A 17,899-nucleotide genomic window follows, 5' to 3' on the forward strand; every position below is an offset into this window, starting at 1 on the left:
TCTTCATCTTTCCTGGAGGAGTTTCAACTACTCCACCTTTCTTCTCATCCATGATAAATTGGTTTTATTTCTTTTCCATCTCTTTTTGCTTTTCCTTCTTGTCCACATGGCTAAGTTAGGTTATGATTTTTACCACAAGAGCAAGCTCAATGACACATTCTGCTTAAGCTCCGGATTTCTGCAGTATTGGGCAGATGTGAAGAATGATGGTGGAATAAATGGTACAATCCCATACCTTTAATTTAAATTTTTAAGGAAAACATATCCTTGTAATGGTGCATAGTACAGCACATGCTGTATAGCATGGTGTCTACATTTCTTCTCCCAGCAGCCACCAAGACAGCAAAGGAAAGGTGCAGTTGGGTCCCTGAGATTGCAAGCACAATGAAGGCCACAGGACAATTCTCACATGGCCTAACTCCTTGTTACTATTCTCCCAGGTAACACATAAGGCTTTTTATAAGCTTGGTAACAGACAGAAAATCCTTCAAAGAAAAGGTGCAAATACAGACAAAGTAAATGAGGGGTGAGGATGAGAGGAGCAAGAGAAGAAAAACAGAGCAGAAGAAAATCACTGAATATAAGCACACCAAGTGAAACCCATTTGCACCCAACTTTCAGGGAGTCCCAGTTTAAAAAGCCAGAGGGAATGCATGTTTCCCCTCTATAGGATCAGCCATTTTTCATTGTGCTACCCAGAAAAAGGGCAGCAGAAAGTGCTGCAAGGGGTTACCTAGCACCTGCAACTGGCTCCACTGTACGACGTAGCACTAGATCCATTACATCTGCCAAGCCTGAGGCTTTACAGGACCTAGGAGATGATGGCTGTATGTAGAAAGGTGGCAGAACCAGTCTTGCCTGTGTATGTATGTTCGGTGAGTCCACCACTGAAATTAGGTAAAATGTGTCTTGGGAGACCATTATGTTGAAGTTTCTGTCTATCTGCAAAACAATTTCTGTGACATCTGGGTATCTGGTGAACGGTAATTTATTGCCATCTGATCTTCATCTGGAGTGTTTCTTTGCATATTGCTATTCTTTCTGAAATGTTATCTAAGGAAAAAGTAAATTCTTTGTATGGGAACGATTATAGGGCTACTACATTTTTCTTCAAGTACCTTGCTGAAGTTCATGGCACAGATTTGGAAATGAGTAAAAAACCTACACACATTCTGTTCAAAACATTGGCATAATCTCCATGCTCAGTTATACTAGCACACATGGGGTGTGTCACAGATTGTCCTACAGCTATTGTAAACTTGTAAAAATATGCTGGCCATTCAGAAGCCCACAAGCAACCCAACATGGAGACCATTTACAATTTTTCAGGAAGTGATAGCTAAACCCTGAACCCTTTTTTGTGAGGTCAACAAAATACAGATTTTGAATTTCAAAACTCAGAAACCCTGACTATCTGAATCTGTTCAGGATATGCAGTATGACATTACAGTACTTATTTGCTTTACATCATTACTATTGTGGGTTAGTTGCTCTTCAGAACCTGATTACATCCCTGATAAGAATATGGTAAGAAAGCATGCCCCTTTACCTTCACAGGTATAACAACTCACAATTTTGAAACAGATAACCTAAGTTCACATATATACATGACTGCTTCTGTTTCTCACTGAAAGAGAATATGAAACAGAAAAAAAAAGTTATCTAACAGGTGGGACTCCCTCATGTTATTTGCATTCATGGCTGAGAACACTGGTTTGGGATGCACAGTTTCTACTGACAGGGAGTTCTCCATCAGTGTGCATGACACTGAAGAAACAACATATCACCTTCACCTCCCACTGACTTTATTATGTGAATGATCCTTAGGAATGAACCATAAAGGCAATGAGAAAAGGAATCCAGCATATATTTTTGTAAAACTAATAATCTGTTTTGTAAAATTATCTGTTCTGTAGCACATGTATTGCTCTGAAAAAAAAAGCTGTGGTATTTATTTTTCCTGTTTTCTTAAAATTTCATAATTTGGAAGCTCCTTCTCACTGAAGAAGTTAGTGATCCTGCTGATGCTGTTAGACAGTGTGGGAATTATAGGAATTTTGCTTTGACACAGCACTGAAAGAAGAAAAAAAGTCACATTGTTCAAACCTGGTATTATTTAATTGTACTGTAGCAATATCTATTGTGCTATTAACTAAGTGATTAGGTTCTTCATAATTTCACATTATATGCTGCACAGATGTGACAGACTAAAACAATTACTTCTATAATTTTGGTGAGTCTTAACTGAATTAACCTCACAGCAGATGATTCATGGAACTGAAAAGGCTAGCAAACAAAGTTCACTGACTTGATTTCAAAAACAATACAAAATATTCAATATAAACATGTCAAACTGCAGCACAGACAGGAAGGAGTTTTGCAGTGTGATACATTCTCAGTCCTTTAGTAATATTTTATAAACCAATTTTTTCTGCTCTCTCCATAGTTTCTCTTATCACTGGCTGGCTCTTAGTGCAAAGAAATATAGTGCCAACTACAGAACACTAAAAGAGAGAGTGTGGAAGAATATATTACAAAGGCTTATAAACATATTATTTCAGCTCTTTTGCATTATTTTTAATACTTTCTAATGTTACACATTTTACTGTTTTACACTCTATCTTCCAATAAACATACTGATGTGGATTGAAAAAAGATGATTCTTGGAAAAACTGCAGGCAACCACTAAGGTATAAGAGTTTCAGGGGAATAATTACATTGTAACTAATCTTAACTCTATGGTTGCTTGTGTTAGCCAGACTACCAGCTTGCTTACAAAGACATGTGAAGAAAAGTTCTCTTAGAAATCTTCCAGAAGAGAGTTTCCGTATCAGCTCTTGATTTACTGAAGAATATTTAGTAGCAATGTATAAGAGAATGCTTGTCCTCTGCCATAGTGAGACCCCCTGATGCTCTCTGATTATCCTGTTGAGGGTCCAGTGGTTGTAAACTCCTTCACACAAGCAACACATTGTCATCTGACTGCAGTGTGAGAAAAGTTCAGGAAGACAGTGACTCCCTGTGATGGACCTTCAGGAATGAAGGCAAGGTGGAATGCTGGCCAGAGGGGTAAAAATCAACTATTCCAGTGTGGGTGTACTCCCTTTACTCACAGTAGGTTTGAAGGCCACCGCAAACAGCAAACACACATAACTCCTGCTACTTTCTGTGCTGCAGGAGCCTGGAACAGGGCTGATAACATAGGGCAGCCTGTAGCAGTCACCACTAACACAGAGCAGCCTCTCTGCTATGCAGCCCTGCACAAGGCACACCTCATCCTTCGTCAAACCAAGAGCAGTTAGTTCACTCACCCAGGAAAAGGGAAATAGTGGCTATTTTCCTGTGACTGAGTGAGCACAGTTCTGCTGAATCTGAACCAGTACTCCCCCAAACATGCAGAGGGCTAACCAGCTTGATTATTTAACAATGTCTCCTACTGGACTCTGGGTTTCCTCTCCTTTAGCCAAACAGTGTAGATGAATTCCACCTGCACATACCTTCCAAATATTTTCCATGTGCAGATGAAACTTCCTTCAGAAAAAGCCAAGAAAAAAATATACTGGTGAAGGAAGAAAAAAACTTTCGACTGTGCTTCATCTATCTAGAACTCTTGTAAAGAATCTACCACTAAAAAATAAACTAAGTCATACCAGAGATAAGATCTTTTTCTTTCACAGTTTTCAAAAACTTGTCAACTTATTATATTTATGAAGTAGTGTGCTTACAATCTTAACATAACAAATTTATTTATTTTATAAGCAAGGTCATGTCATAAACAAACAATCTGGGGAAAATGACAATTTTGTCCCAGCAGCTATGCAACCTATATTTCTTCATGGATTTGGATGTGTCCTGGTGAAAGCACCTGTTCTGTGGGGAAATACCGTGTGAAACTCATTAAGGTTTCAGGAAAAGCAAAATCAGTGTCAAACACACATGATGGAGGACTATAGGGTAATTTAAAAAAATGAAGAGCCTGCCTTTTGAGAGGAGATGAAGGAGCTTAGTTTGTCCACCATGGATGAGTGAGGTAGGAATATAGAAAATGGTTGAATACTAGTGATGGAGTAATATTTTAATTATTGGATGCATAGTGAAACAATACATTTATAGTGGAAATTGTAAGGCTTTCAACCATCAGATTGAAGAATACAGCTTCCTAGGAGGAGGTACAGCATCAAATGGCCTATATAGCTTTAAGATGGAGCATGGCATGTAACAGAATTTTATCTACAATGGTGCAACCCAAAGCAGCAAAGGCTAGATACGATAACCCGGGGGGTATCCTTCTATCTCTCTATTCCTGTGCTTTACAGTAAAATTGAAAGGTGACCTGACAACAGTAACTTGTCTTTCTTCTTTTGCAGACCTTCCTTATGACCCCTTTCATATATCACTTTTAAAACCATTACCCTTCTCCTTCATCTCATCCATCTATGATGTGTGAGCCTTCTTTAATTATGCAGTCATCCAGACATGTATAGGTCTTAGTGCTTCCACAATGTCTCCAAATGCACTACAATTTATAAAGCAGTGCTTTTGTTTAGACCCTTTTTCTCAGTCATTTCAGAAATTCATGTCTCAGTTGTAGCATCCAATGTTTTGCTTATATGGCCTGACACACTACAGTACCATGGGCACTATTAAAATGCCACACACAAAATACCAATAATTTCTCCCCCTTCCTTGTAAAAGCCCACTGATTTTCTGTTCTCTTTCCACAATGTTTTGCTTGCTATCCCAAAGCTGTATAAGCACCTTTGTATATGGATAGCCCAAGAGATATTAGCTCAGTAGAGCACATCAGGAGAAATGCATCTTTACTTAAGACCCCAAAAACACTCAAGAAACTAAATAGTTGGAAGCGGTATAAGAAAGGTGAAAGGCTAGTAACTGTAAATATCTGCCAGATTCTAAACCTTGTTATTACTTCATTCATCAGAGAAAAGGACAGTAAACAGGACATTCTGTTCTAGCTCTCCCCTTGCTGGAAGAGCAATGGAATGATTGTGACTGAGATAAGCAGATGGAAAGCAATTTAGTGGACACTAAAGATAGACAGATAGTAACATGCACTAACATTGTTATTCTGAAACTAATGAAGACTTCAAAGCCTTGAGAAATCAGATATATGATCCAGAAAATTAGCTCAGATTAAGCAAGGCCAGGTTGTTTGCCATTCCAAAAGCATGAAAGGACCACGAAATTTGAGACGCTAATTCCAATACAGCCCTGATCTTCAGATGTGATACAGATGTGTTCTCACTGGACAAGACAATACTGTGGGACTATAAGCACAAATGCCTTGCACAAATCCTATGGGGCATTTGTAGGAAAAAAAAAAGATTTCCCAACAGTGCAACTGATGTTTGCAAGCAGTCTCAACCTGAACATTATCTTTTTAATGGGGTATAGGGTATATAAGATGAAAGTGTCTTTATGCTTTGTTTCTAAAATGTAAGTATACAAGAAAAGAAATTTTCGCAATTACATCTTCCCTTAAATAATACTGGGAAATTGGACACAGTAAATATTTTGCTGATACTAATACTGGTGTTCTTGCTTCAAATGTAAAAATAATACCAGTGGACTTTGGTAGTTTGGGGACTTTTCAGAGTGTAAATTGACATTAGGCTCACCCTTTCCAAAGATTTTAAAATTCAGCTCTAGTGATAGTTTCACTTCACTCAGAAACACAGAGACTGGATTAAAACAAACAATAAAATTGGAAAATTTACATGCCAGAAGAAGAAATAAAAGATGGATTTTCTTTGCTTCAAAACAGCTCAAAAGAGGCATCATGCTTAACTTCAATTACCTTTGAATTCTTTCATTGTCTGACTTCCTGACTTAGAGCATTTTTGATCCTCAGTGGCATGTTAAACTGTCAGATTAAAGTATTTGTCACTACACATTTTACTTTCCATTGCTAAAATTAAATTCAGACATTTTCTCAGAATTGCTGTGTTTTATACATTTCTGAGGACATCCCATCCTATATCAATCTGTTGGCAAGTGTTACAGAGAAACACAGATATAAGAATCATCACTGTCTAGAGAGGCACAGAAAGTCACAAGTATCATCTATGCTGTTCTGAGGCACAGCAAGAAGAAAACAGTTTTCTTTGAAATTTCCATGCTACCACAGTTGATTCAAGATATCTGGTTTTCATTTTTTGTAAATTCCAAATTAATAAAATGCTATGCTTCAGAATTCAAGAAAGAAATTGAATGCTTGGCTTACATCTATACTTGTCAGAAACAAAGCAGTAATTCTTTTGTTTTATTATATTCTCCTTATTCCCCAAGAACTTCTTTCTTGCTGGTTTTGCTAGCGTATTTCAAGAGACTATAAATCTGCTTCATTGTTTGGAACGTTACCACTGTATTGTGCAAGCAAGAAATGGTACTGAAGACAGCCTAAAATAAACTAAGAGGCCACTTTTTGATAAGGGTACAAGGAGGGAGAAATGGAAAATTGTGAAACTTTACTTCTTTACTTCATATCAAGACTGGGCTTTTGCTATTTAAATTGTATTTGCTAGAGACAGAAGCAACTTACTGACAGAGTTAATAGGTTTTTGGGTTTAGAAGCTGCAGTCAACATCTGCAAAAAAACCTCAGGAATATTGAGCTCCCTGGATTCAGGTGGCCTTCTGCATAGGGAAAGGCCATCAACAGAGTGATAGGTTACTAATTGTTCTGTTGTTGTCTTCACCCTATGAAACATTCATTCTTGTACGAATGCACTGGTGGGCTTCCAGTAATGCAGAACTACTGCTATTAAAACCAGCTGTCAAGTCCCCTTGTCAAGTCTGATTACAGAGGGAGCACAGCCCTTCATTTAGCAGGTATGAATGGACCTGATTTGTCTAGAAACAAAGAAATATTCTTAAAGTGAGACATTACTACTTAATATTATAATATAATAACTTCCATTAACATTATAGAGAATAAAGGCATATCAGCTGCTAGGGGGTATCATAAAATACAAGCTAGAAGATTCAGTGGCTAGTGCACTTACCAAATCCTGGTAAATCATTTTAGTCACAACACTCAAAGTTTCTGCAATGCTGGTGTTACAACAGGAGCTATGTGTATTTAAATCTCACTCTCAAAGGCAGGGAGAAAAGGAGGTCTGACGCCAGCCCAAATCTTTCAACAATGGAACTGCACAAGTAAAGCATCTGATCCTGCAGAGACTGAATGAATTCACTTCAGAGGTGGAAAAGTCAGGTGTTTAGGCATGCTCCAGCCTCAATACCTGACCCCCGCCCTCTCTTTTACTCCACCCCTGCCTTGCATCACCGCTTGCTGCAGCTCGCGTTTTTGCGCGTTCTCTGGCCGCCCGGTCCCGGCTGTCGCTGAGCCACCTCGGACAGCTCCCGCCGCCCCTGTGCTGCCCACCCGGCTCCCGGCCAGCACGAAGGTTCCTTTTTCGTGGTGTCTGAGGCATACAGCGTAAGGAGCATGTACATATGTGAAGCAGAGAACGATGGAGAAGGTAATGGCAGAACACAAAAGTGTTTCTCGCTGCCTCTCACTGAGACTGCACTGGCACACCCCTGATGAACAAAGGGCTGAAGAAAGGACACCTGAGATTCACAGTCTCCGGTGCCATTAGCTTTCTCAGTATTGCATTTCTCACATTTCCACATAAATACCTGAACAATTTTAGTGTCCCACACCTGCGCTATTGAGAAAAGCCCAATCCCAAGGCACAGAGAGGTTTAGAGGTATCTTAAGTTCTGAATATGTTTAGGAAGTGACAGACACTCCATTCAGTGATTAAAAAAAAAAATTTGCAAATTTGGGTGAATTGAATCCCTCAGAATAATCTTTCCCAGACATAAAGCTGCTACCAAAAAAAAAAAAAAAGCAGCAAATAGATTCAAAAACTATCACATAATCAGCCTTTTCCTTTCATGACTGGTTTGTCTGCGTTGCAGCAGTGACCTTTTTGAGACAAAGTGATGACAAATAAGAAATACTCTATGAGAAACCTGTGAAGTGTGACTTAAACTCTCTGTATGCAATCGCCCTTTGGACACCTGTTTCAGGGTGAGTAATTTTCAGGGATATTTCCGGTTTATTTTGCCTTGATTGTATAATCTGGAAACAATGTAACTTTCTATAAAACGGGCTGAAGAAGCACTTGAAGCAAATTGACTTGTAAACTACTTTTCTTAACTCAGTTGCTTTGGGCTCAGTAAGGCCAGTAGAAGAAGAAGATGCAAGATACACCTCCTTTTGCAGATATTTGTGTCAGACTGCTGCTCTCCTGGTTACACATCTCTTCACATCAGCTTGGTGGCCTAAAGTTGACTCTCTTCTAAGGCAAGGAAAATAACCACTTGAGCCTCAAATTTTATTTTCTTTGAATATGCATTCAGGTGTTTTCACCCAAAAGACATGACACTCCAGATATTTTGTGTACAGATTGTAAATTACACCCCCCCACACACACATTGCTGTGAAAGAAATTCTGGTACTTTTGAAAAGGGAAAGGACAGGCAAAAAGTTGAATGCTTAAGATAATAATACTCTTGAAGGAAGTAGTGTTTGGAGTTTGGAATTCTGAGGGGTTTCCATTTCTGTCTCTTTTCAGAGCTGCACACAAGTAATCAGGAAAACTTTTCAACTTAGTAAGGGTACTAGAAAAGATAAGTATATTTCAATTGGATGCTGAACATGGCTCTGAGGATGATGAGCAAAAATCATGACTCCATATGATAGTGCAGGAATATCAGGTACTTTGCAAGACAGCTGGACAGCTTTCACAGCATATTTTCACAGCTTGATTCATTTATTACTCCCATCTTCTGAAAAGCCTATATTCTCATTTCAAAATGATGTGCCGCTCTTCTGCTCATAAATGCTAAATTGTTCTTCCAAACTAACTAGATTAACAAACCTCAGACCAATTTCCCAGAGTATATTAAAAAAGAATAAATACGTAAATTTAATTATGAAGGGTTTGTGGACTCTAGGTATATTACAAACTTTCCTCATGCTGTAGTAAAGCAATAATATATAATTTAACTCCATCTTTACAACGGTTTCACTGTTCTTCTTGTGTACCTTACTTCACCTTTGAGAGATACTGGAAATGCTGCAGATACACAGTTCCTTGAAAAGGTAATTTGGTCCAAGGCTCACAGAATTACTATGAAGACTCTCTATGACAGTATTATAGAGCTCCCCTGAGTTATGGACTGTTAATTACAGTGTAGCAGGCAGAGAAGTTGAAGGACACAGCAGGTGTTGGGAGACAGTCCTGTTACTGGGAATTTCTATTGGGTATTAGGGGAATTGGGGTCACTTGTCCCCACAGCTCCTGCATTGTCATAAGTTGTGGCTCTCAGAGAAATTTAATTTCAGAATGTTGCACCTGTGGAATCACATCACAATCTTTAATTCTAACTACAGACACTGAAGATAATAAGAAGGGAATATTTCTTAACCACCTCTGTAAATCGGAAATAAGTACGCCAACTTTTGGAAGAATACCTGACAGGAGTATGTGAAAAAGCAATCGTACACATGCAAACACAGACACATAAACGCATTCCTCCAGTTGTACAGTCAGATTTTCAAAGCAAGGCCCTTAGCACCTGGTATACAAAACTCACAAAAATATTTTTGAACAAAGTGAGAAAAATCCAGGGATCTTTCAAATACTGAATGTATTGTGGAAAACATGTATATGTAAGCACAGTTCTGATTACAGCTTATAAATAACTGGAAGGAATTCCAAAATAATAATTCTCTTCTGAACAAATTTGCACCGAAATAGGCATGGTCAAGCCAAAAGTCAAATTAGCAGAAAAGTCATCTGAAAGAGACAGCAAGTTAAGGAAGTATTTATAGCACCACTTATATACAGGAGAAAAAAGTGAACAAGACTTTCCAAATAATAACCAAGAGAAAATGAAATAAATAGGGCCAAAATGATGCCCTATGGAAAAACCTCTTCATCTAAGTAACATGGTGCATTTTCTTTGCCCTCTTTGCCCACTTATCCTTAATAAGATGGCGTTCAACTCGTTTTTCCTTTAGAAACTTATTGAGGTACAGGGGATAAATCCTGCTATCTTTACAATGATGGCCCTGAAAACCTCTCTGAAAGCCGGATGGCACTGCCAGACGTTTCACCCCCGAAAACCTCTCCAAAAGCTGGGCGGCATTGCCAAACTCTTCCAGCTGCACCGCTAGCTTGGGCCACCAGAAGCAGCCACCTCCATCGCTCTCCGGCCCTACAGCAGCTTCCCTCGGCGGGGCTGCCACCTGCACACCAGCAGTAGGCAGGGGCCGCGTCCCCCCAGAGCTGCAGAGGCCCCCCGGGGCACAGCCCGCCGTGGGGACCGGCAGCACGGAGGGCTCACAGCCCCCGGCGCCCGCGCGCTTCTCCGCACGGCGGTCTCACCCCGCCGATCACCGACCTTTGCCACACGGGCCGGACGGACGCGCGCAGAAGCCGGCCCGGCCAGGAGGGCCCCGGGCCCCCGTTGCCGACCCGGCCGCCCGGGGCTGACAACGCCGCGTCCCCCCGCGCCCAGCCCCGCTCCCGCCCGACCGCCGCGGCACCGCCACACTGCGGGGCTGCTCCCCGCGGCCGCGGCGGTGCCGGGGAAGAGCAGCCCGCCGCCCTCGCCTGCCTTTCGGGTGGGTCGTTAGCACGGCCCCGCGCCGCCCAGCTCTGCCCTGCGGCCGCGCAGCCCCCCTCGCCCCGGCGCGGTCCCCGGTCGGGCGCCGCGCCACTGTACGGCCCGGCAAGGCCGTACCGTGCCGGCAAGGCCGGGCGGGGGGCGGCGGCGCCCCGCTCCCTGTCTGCCCCCGCGCTCACCCGCCAGCACGGCGGCCACCGTGCTCAGCAGCAGCCAGTTCTTCCTCACGAAGCTCGGGCAGAGCAATTCCTTCTTCACCGCCTTCGCCATGGCGGGGGTCGGCGGGGCTGGTGCGGTGCGTGTCGCGTGGAGCCGAGTCGAGTCAAGCCGGGCTGAGCCGAGCCGAGCCGAGCCGTGCGGAGCCGAGCCGAGCCGAGCCGGGCCGGGCTGAGTCGAGCCGAGCCGAGCTGAGCTGAGCCGAGCCGAGCCGAGCCGCCTGCGTGCGCTCCGCGGGGCTGCGCGCTCGCCGCGGGGAGGCGGAGACGTTGCGCTTCACCTGGCAACCGGAGAGCCCGGCCCCCGCCCGCCCCTCGCTCGGCCAGCCCACCTGCCGGCCAGCACACCCAGCTCCTGCTGACAATATTGGGGACAGCAGGTACACAAATGTCTTGTCGGATTTCCCCCCCGGGATTTGACCCTGGTAGGCTTACATACCAAAATAGCCAAGAAGCGTTTATTTCTTGTGCATCTCACTGGCAATGGTCTCCTTCTCCCTCCCCACCATAAAGCTGATTAAAGCATATATAATATTTGGACCCAGTTCTCTGTGGGTGTATGGTTTTCAATATGTCTATAAACGTGCTGATTTTAATTGTCAAACCCGTAACTCAAAGGTAAATGCAAAGAGCAGCCAAGCCCAACCAAAATCTGCCATTGTCTTGCTGAATGACATGAAGGAGAGAGCAGAATGAAAGTTTATTTTATCTTGTTTAATTGCACTTGATATCATCGATTTCTAACCATACACTACTGAGGTTTACTTATTTCTGTCTATAACAACTGGGTAACTAAGGCCTGAAGGAGATCAGCAAAAACTGCAATTGAAACCTTGTCACTTCTGCTCATTCTTCATTCTTTCTTCCCATGAATCTGGCTGTGCTGTGTGACAGCCTGGAGAAAGAGACAAGTACGTACCTATTTAAATCAGGTAAAAGCACTGAAATCCACCTGCATGAGAAGCAAGAGCTGTCATCAATCTCAAGTGTTAAAGCCTAGACCTAGATGCATAAATTCATATAGACATACCTAAAATTGTTCATATTTTTCAGATGTGTAGAACAACTGCAGTAATTTGTTTGCATCTGTCATCAGGAGAATTAATTTAAAAAAATAAGAGGTAGCCCAGTGGTGGACAGGAAACAGATGAGTAAATATATTAGTTTAATTAAGCCATAAAATGTGTCAGACCTCTTAAAAGGAAGGCTGGCATGCATTACAAGCTACAGTAAAGCAAAACAAAAATAATTAATGCAAAGAAATGGTAAGAAACAACATGACTATGCCTAGACTTTGGTATGGAAATATCACAATATATGAGTGCCACTAAAGAGATACATGAAGAAAAAGCACACTGGGTTTCAGGATGGGCAAGATCAGGCATATCTTGTGTAGAAGAGCTCTGACTTTCGATCTCATTGCCACAGGGTATAATTTTTTAAAATTATTATTTCCTCTCATATATACTTAAAGTCTCAGATGTTGCTTTCAGTAAGTCAAATGTCTGATCTGCTCTAGGAGGGGGGGAATTGGTGCCTCTCTAGATAGTAAGAACAAAATGATTTGCAAGACATCTTCAGAATTTAGGCCATCCTTTAATTTTCTATCTATTCACCTTCTCATGTACCCCTTCTTACAACTTACTCTGCTTCTCTTCTGAGCTGTTTTGGTGAGCTAGGGGAAATTATTCCAATTCAGTTCCTGAAGACTAGCTAAAATAAGATTAGAATTTACTTATTTCTCTATTAAGGTTTTGTATTTCTCTTAATATTAAAACATTCAGTATCCTTTTTCACATTAAGGATTTCAGAGTACTTCTTGGTACATCTAGAATTATCTGCAGCATTCTTAGGACAGAAAAATGCCCTTCTGCAGGTACAAAACAATGTGATTGTAGCTGATATATTTCTTCCTGAAGCTTGAAATACCTTAAAAGAGTTGCACAACCTTCGAAAAAACATAAGACAATTATGCTTTACAACTTGTGAAGGCTAGAGACAGATCTTATTTTTGTGTTCTGCAACAGCAAGACTATATATATTGAATAATATTGAAGTCCTCCGTATACCTTTTGCTACAGTACAATGTTCTATTATTTTCTGCTAGTGTTTTGTCCCTAAAAATATATAAGGAAAAAAACATGCCAAAGTTCTAGGCTTTTTTTCCTTAATAATTTTCTTTATTTTTTTAATTTCATCAAAAATAATTCCACAGCCTTGACCTCAAAAAAAACTAAACCCGAACCCACAAAGTTGATAACACAACACCCATTGAAAATTAAAGAAGGGTGTAAAAAAATCAAGCCTATGAAATAGGGATGTTTTCAACATTCTGATGAGCAAGCTGTTTTAAATTTAATTTTCCTATTATAGAATGATGGACATTGGCTTTGATCCTGGATGTGGAGTCAAGCTGGCAGTTTCTGTAAAGGGAGCTATAAATTAAAAAACCCAACCTCACAAAAAAAGTTTCCCAATAAAATGGAAAAAGAAATGTGGCCCAAGCCCATAGATCATTCTTGAAATGTTGAAATTATGCTAAAAACTAATTAATCTATTTGAAAAGACTAAAAGACATAATGCTTTGCAAGACCACATGCTTGTACACCTAGTGAGTGCAACTACTGAGCAAACATAAATCTATATTCTATTTTAAACATTTTTTTATTTTTGTCTGATTTTGAGACATTGTGGAATCATTATGAAATTAATAGAATACATTTGTGAAAAAATATCAATACACTCTACCTGTAAAGATGATAAGAATATAATCTGTAGCTATATTGATCACTGTTGTCAGAGTAGATCATGGTCAGGATTGTATGCATGAAAAAATGCTTTAATTTTTTGTGCTTAATTTTTTTAATGTTAATGAAACATACAGAGGAATCAGTCTTGAAAATGTGAACACTGTCCTGGGAAAAAATGACATATATTGACCGTGTTTGGTTTTTTTTCCTGAAGGCTAAAATAATTCAGATTATTTTGTTGTCGAATTAGGAGTGTACATAAATGCACAAATAACCATTCTATTGACAAATTATTACCACATAGTGTCCTAATACTTACACAGCCATGTCTTAACTTCCAAACTGTATAACTGTCTTAACTACATTTTAAGTGAATTACTTAAGACCAGCGTAGGAATATTTTCAGCATTTTGAGGCATACGAATGTTTCAGTGCTGGGAGATGCTGGGAGAGCAGTCCTACTGGAGCATGTACAGTACAGTGCAGTGCAGAGCAGAGTGTAGCAAGTGGAAGCTTGCCCTTTCATACATCTTAAAAAAGATCTTCAGTGATTCTAATTAAGAAAGGAAAAAATCACTTCAGTTTTACTTATTTAGACCTTCAACTTTTTCTGCATCGGTTAGCTTACTGATATCATTTTTATAAGTTTTGGTGACAGTTGATTTGTTCCATAGGAAAATAATGAAGTGCCTTTTTCTTCTAGTTTATGGTGAGCATATAAAGGAAACTGCATCAACAGGGAATTAAGGAAATTTTGAGTATTATGTTTTTTAAAATGCTTTGATAAAACAACAGTATTTTAAAAATATTTCAAAAAATGTGTGCTAATAATCTACATAAAATACGGGTAGAATAGTTGAGGGTTTTAAATTTGCTTTTTTAATTTAATTTTGCTTTTTTAATTTACTGCCAATCCACAAGGTAGAAACTTTGCAATAGTTTTTTAATAACATAAAGCCATGGGTATATACAAAATCTGAAAACACAAACTGATCAGTTCCTTCTAATATCTCTTTGTCTTAATGAGAAAATAATGCAGTAAAAATTATAGCATTTCTAAGTTACGTGAAGTGCCAAGGCATGTGGAACAAAATGCACAAAGACCTTATATTTCTTATGTCTGTAAATACTTTAGTGCTACTGAGCACCCAAAATCACAGAAGTTTTCCTTATAGCCTGGAACACGTGCCTCCTGACATCTGACCTTGAAGTTTAACTTCCATATATGCTATATAATATAGCATATGTGATAAGAAAAAATATATTATAGGAAAAAAATTCCTCCACTGAGCTTTACTTGACAGATGCACTGATTGTCCCCAAGGGCAGAGCTGATGGGGGGCTGATTTTATATCTGGTGCCATGACACTGGTCTAATAGCAGTAGACTTTTCTTTCACAGTTGCTGTTTAATCCAGTGTAGTTTTAAACTACCAGAACTTTTATTGGTATATTTAATTAATCCAACCCTCTCTTATAATTTTAAAGTCACATATTTTTCTATTTCAGTAGCTGTTTCTGAATGCACAGGGGGATCCATCTAACTACATAGAACTTCCAGAATATTACCAGTAGGTGCTTTATCTTCTTTGCACTCGTTTCTCTACTCTTGCCAAAGATACCCTAAACCTTATCAAATTAGTCATTCTTCATGTTTTCTTCAACTGAGATTTTTTAGAATTGTTGAATTATGCTTAACAGTAGATAAAAAAGTCTGGATTTGAGCTAAAAGTAACAAAGAGAGGACATTGGGAGGGAGTTTTTTTGTTGTTTGGATTTTGGGTTTTTGTTTGCTTGTTTTGGGAGGGTGTCAGTGGTTGTTAGGGTTTTGTTTTGTTTTCCTTAATTAAATGAAATCCTATGCCAGATCAATGAGATTTTTATTGTTGTTGGAGTCAATGGGACCACAAATGGGAGGAAGACAACAGCTGCAGATGGGATTTTTCTTTGCTAGCTTATAGCCCTCTAATATTGAATATCTTTTTTTGCTACCAAAACTCAGTTTTGGTAACTATATGTTCTTTTATTAGCTATTTTTCACTGTTGGTATCAAAACTCATCTGTGTCAAACTAACATAAAAGAATAATGATGAAAAAGTATTAGAATTCCTTGATAATGGTTTACCTGTTAAGCTTTTAAAATCTTGGATGTGGAACTTTACATTCTAGATCACTTCTGGTTTTTTTAGTAAATTGTGTTCCTGGCCTCTGTAAAAATACTGTGTATATTGTCACTTATTTTAATGAAGTTTAGAAGATGTTGTATCCACATCTTACTTGGAGGAATATCTATCAGTGAGAAAGTGTGATTATTTTTTCTTGTTTCAAGCAGTGTAAATATTTCATACTGTGCTTATATGTTCTCCTGGCTGCAGACATTTTATGTTGTAAGAAAGCAGGCAAGCAGAGTGGGAAGGTGGCATCAAATGTGTTTCACAGATCGAGATTTAACTAGTAGTTATGTACTATTAACAGAAGGCTGAAGGAAAGCCAAGCTCTGAAAATCATCACAGGCAGACACGTTTTACAAAGTCACAAATTTCTCATTTTCCTAGAAAGAATGATGGCATATCTGTGAAGTGATCATGAACCAGCAGCGGTGTAAATCCAGGGGCATAGTGTGGTAATGATTTTAAAGATGATTCTTCCTTTTCTTAAAAATTCAGCCACTTAAGAGTCCATGAAAAAATCTAGACCAATATGACTGCAAATAGTTTTCCTTCCTAATTACACAAAATGGGTAAGTATGAACAACAAGGATAAGTATGAAGAACACATATTTCTTACAACACCCTTCTTTAGCCTCATGTGCGAAGGAACTCTGGTAGTAATAAAAAAACTAATTAAATTTGCAGAAAGAGTAAAAATACCTATGTTTCTGCAAAGCATTTAAAAATGTCTGTCAGAGAATATCAGCATGGCAGGGATGAGGTTTGTGTTGAAAGATGATGTCTTCATGGGCAAAATTATTCAGTAAATCTTTGTAGAGTAGACAGACAGATCTACTATCTGGAGTGGAGGTTTACCTTTTCACTTCTGATTTTTGTAATACCTTCTCACCTGCTGACTCAGAAATGAACTCTGCTTAAGGCAAATGACTAAAATAAATTTGAACTAGACTTCATATATATTTCCAAGATTTTTGAGCTGTGGATCAGGCATTATTGTTTTCAGATGTACCTTGATATTGAGTGTTGCACAGGATATATTGTTCTTTGGCACACTAATATGTACAAAGCAATTCCATCTCAGAAGAAGAGTTACTTCACAGCAGCACCTGCATCTGACCTCTAGGCCCATGTGAAAAGGCTGGATCTTTACTGTAGTGGCAATCATGTCTCTCAATCTTGAAAAATTAAGAGGTAAAACTGTGTTGAACAAATACCACTTTATTAGCATAATAATAATTTGTTCCCCAAGTGAAGATGATGATATTTTCTTGCCATATTGGAGTAACATCATTTAACCTCCATACTACACAAAGTACGTATGTATTAATACAAGGTAATGGTGAACAAAGCAAAAATTATAGGATAATATTCTACTGCTGCTCCAGCAACTCTGCAGGATGCCTCATTATGCGATATATGGTACAAGTAGCCACACAAAACATATGTAATTATAAAATTATTGATTCTAGCCGGCAGTTGCTTTTTACCAGTCTTCACAAATGACATAAATGAAATTGAAGGACACTGTTCACCCACACTCCATTTGGAGATTTATTTTAATGAAGACGTAATGAAGCAGAACGTTTTCTGGATAGAAGATAATGATAGCAAATGACAAAATTATTTTGGAACTCAAATCTCTTGGTAGCACATTGAAATGGATGAGTGAGTGAACACTAATTTAGAAAATGTTCAGCAAGTTTGAGGTAATATGTTAACTGAGATAGCCAAAGATCTGAAGAGCAAAGTTGAGAAAGGAATTCAGAATTATTGGCTATGCAACTCAAAAATGAATTACAGGCATACGATTTGACCTTCTGGGACATTTCAAGAGCTTGAAAATACTCAGTGCCCTTGGCATCTTTTCTAGGCAGAACTAAACAGTCATTGTATTCCCAATTTGTTCTGAGGAGTTTTATCACAAGATTTGGAGCTTTAGCATGGTCTGTGTCTAAGCCTCAGCTTTTTTAGTTGCCTGCACACATTAGAATAAAAACATCTAATTGTGAGCTAGGATTCTACTTCAAAAGAATGTAAAAAAAAAAGTGGAAAAATACCATGGTAATGCACTGTAAATGGTTCAAGGAAAGAACTCAT

General features: G+C 39.3%; 1 protein-coding gene across 1 annotated transcript in view; it reads right to left on the reverse strand.

Annotated features, from left to right (window-relative positions):
* Positions 1 to 11,159, reverse strand: part of SLC1A1 (solute carrier family 1 member 1) — a 50,808-nt gene extending 39,649 nt beyond the window's left edge. Inside the window, exon 1 of the mRNA XM_071425102.1 lies at positions 10,847 to 11,159. Coding sequence (XP_071281203.1) covers positions 10,847 to 10,937 — 91 coding nt within the window. The 5' untranslated portion in view covers positions 10,938 to 11,159. The remainder of the gene's footprint in view (positions 1 to 10,846) is intronic.
* Positions 11,160 to 17,899: the final 6,740 nt, after the last annotated feature.

Source organism: Agelaius tricolor, unplaced genomic scaffold, assembly GCF_023055355.1.
Source record: "Agelaius tricolor isolate 1412-34295 unplaced genomic scaffold, bAgeTri1.0.p SCAF_4, whole genome shotgun sequence".
Lineage (NCBI taxonomy): Eukaryota > Metazoa > Chordata > Aves > Passeriformes > Icteridae > Agelaius > Agelaius tricolor.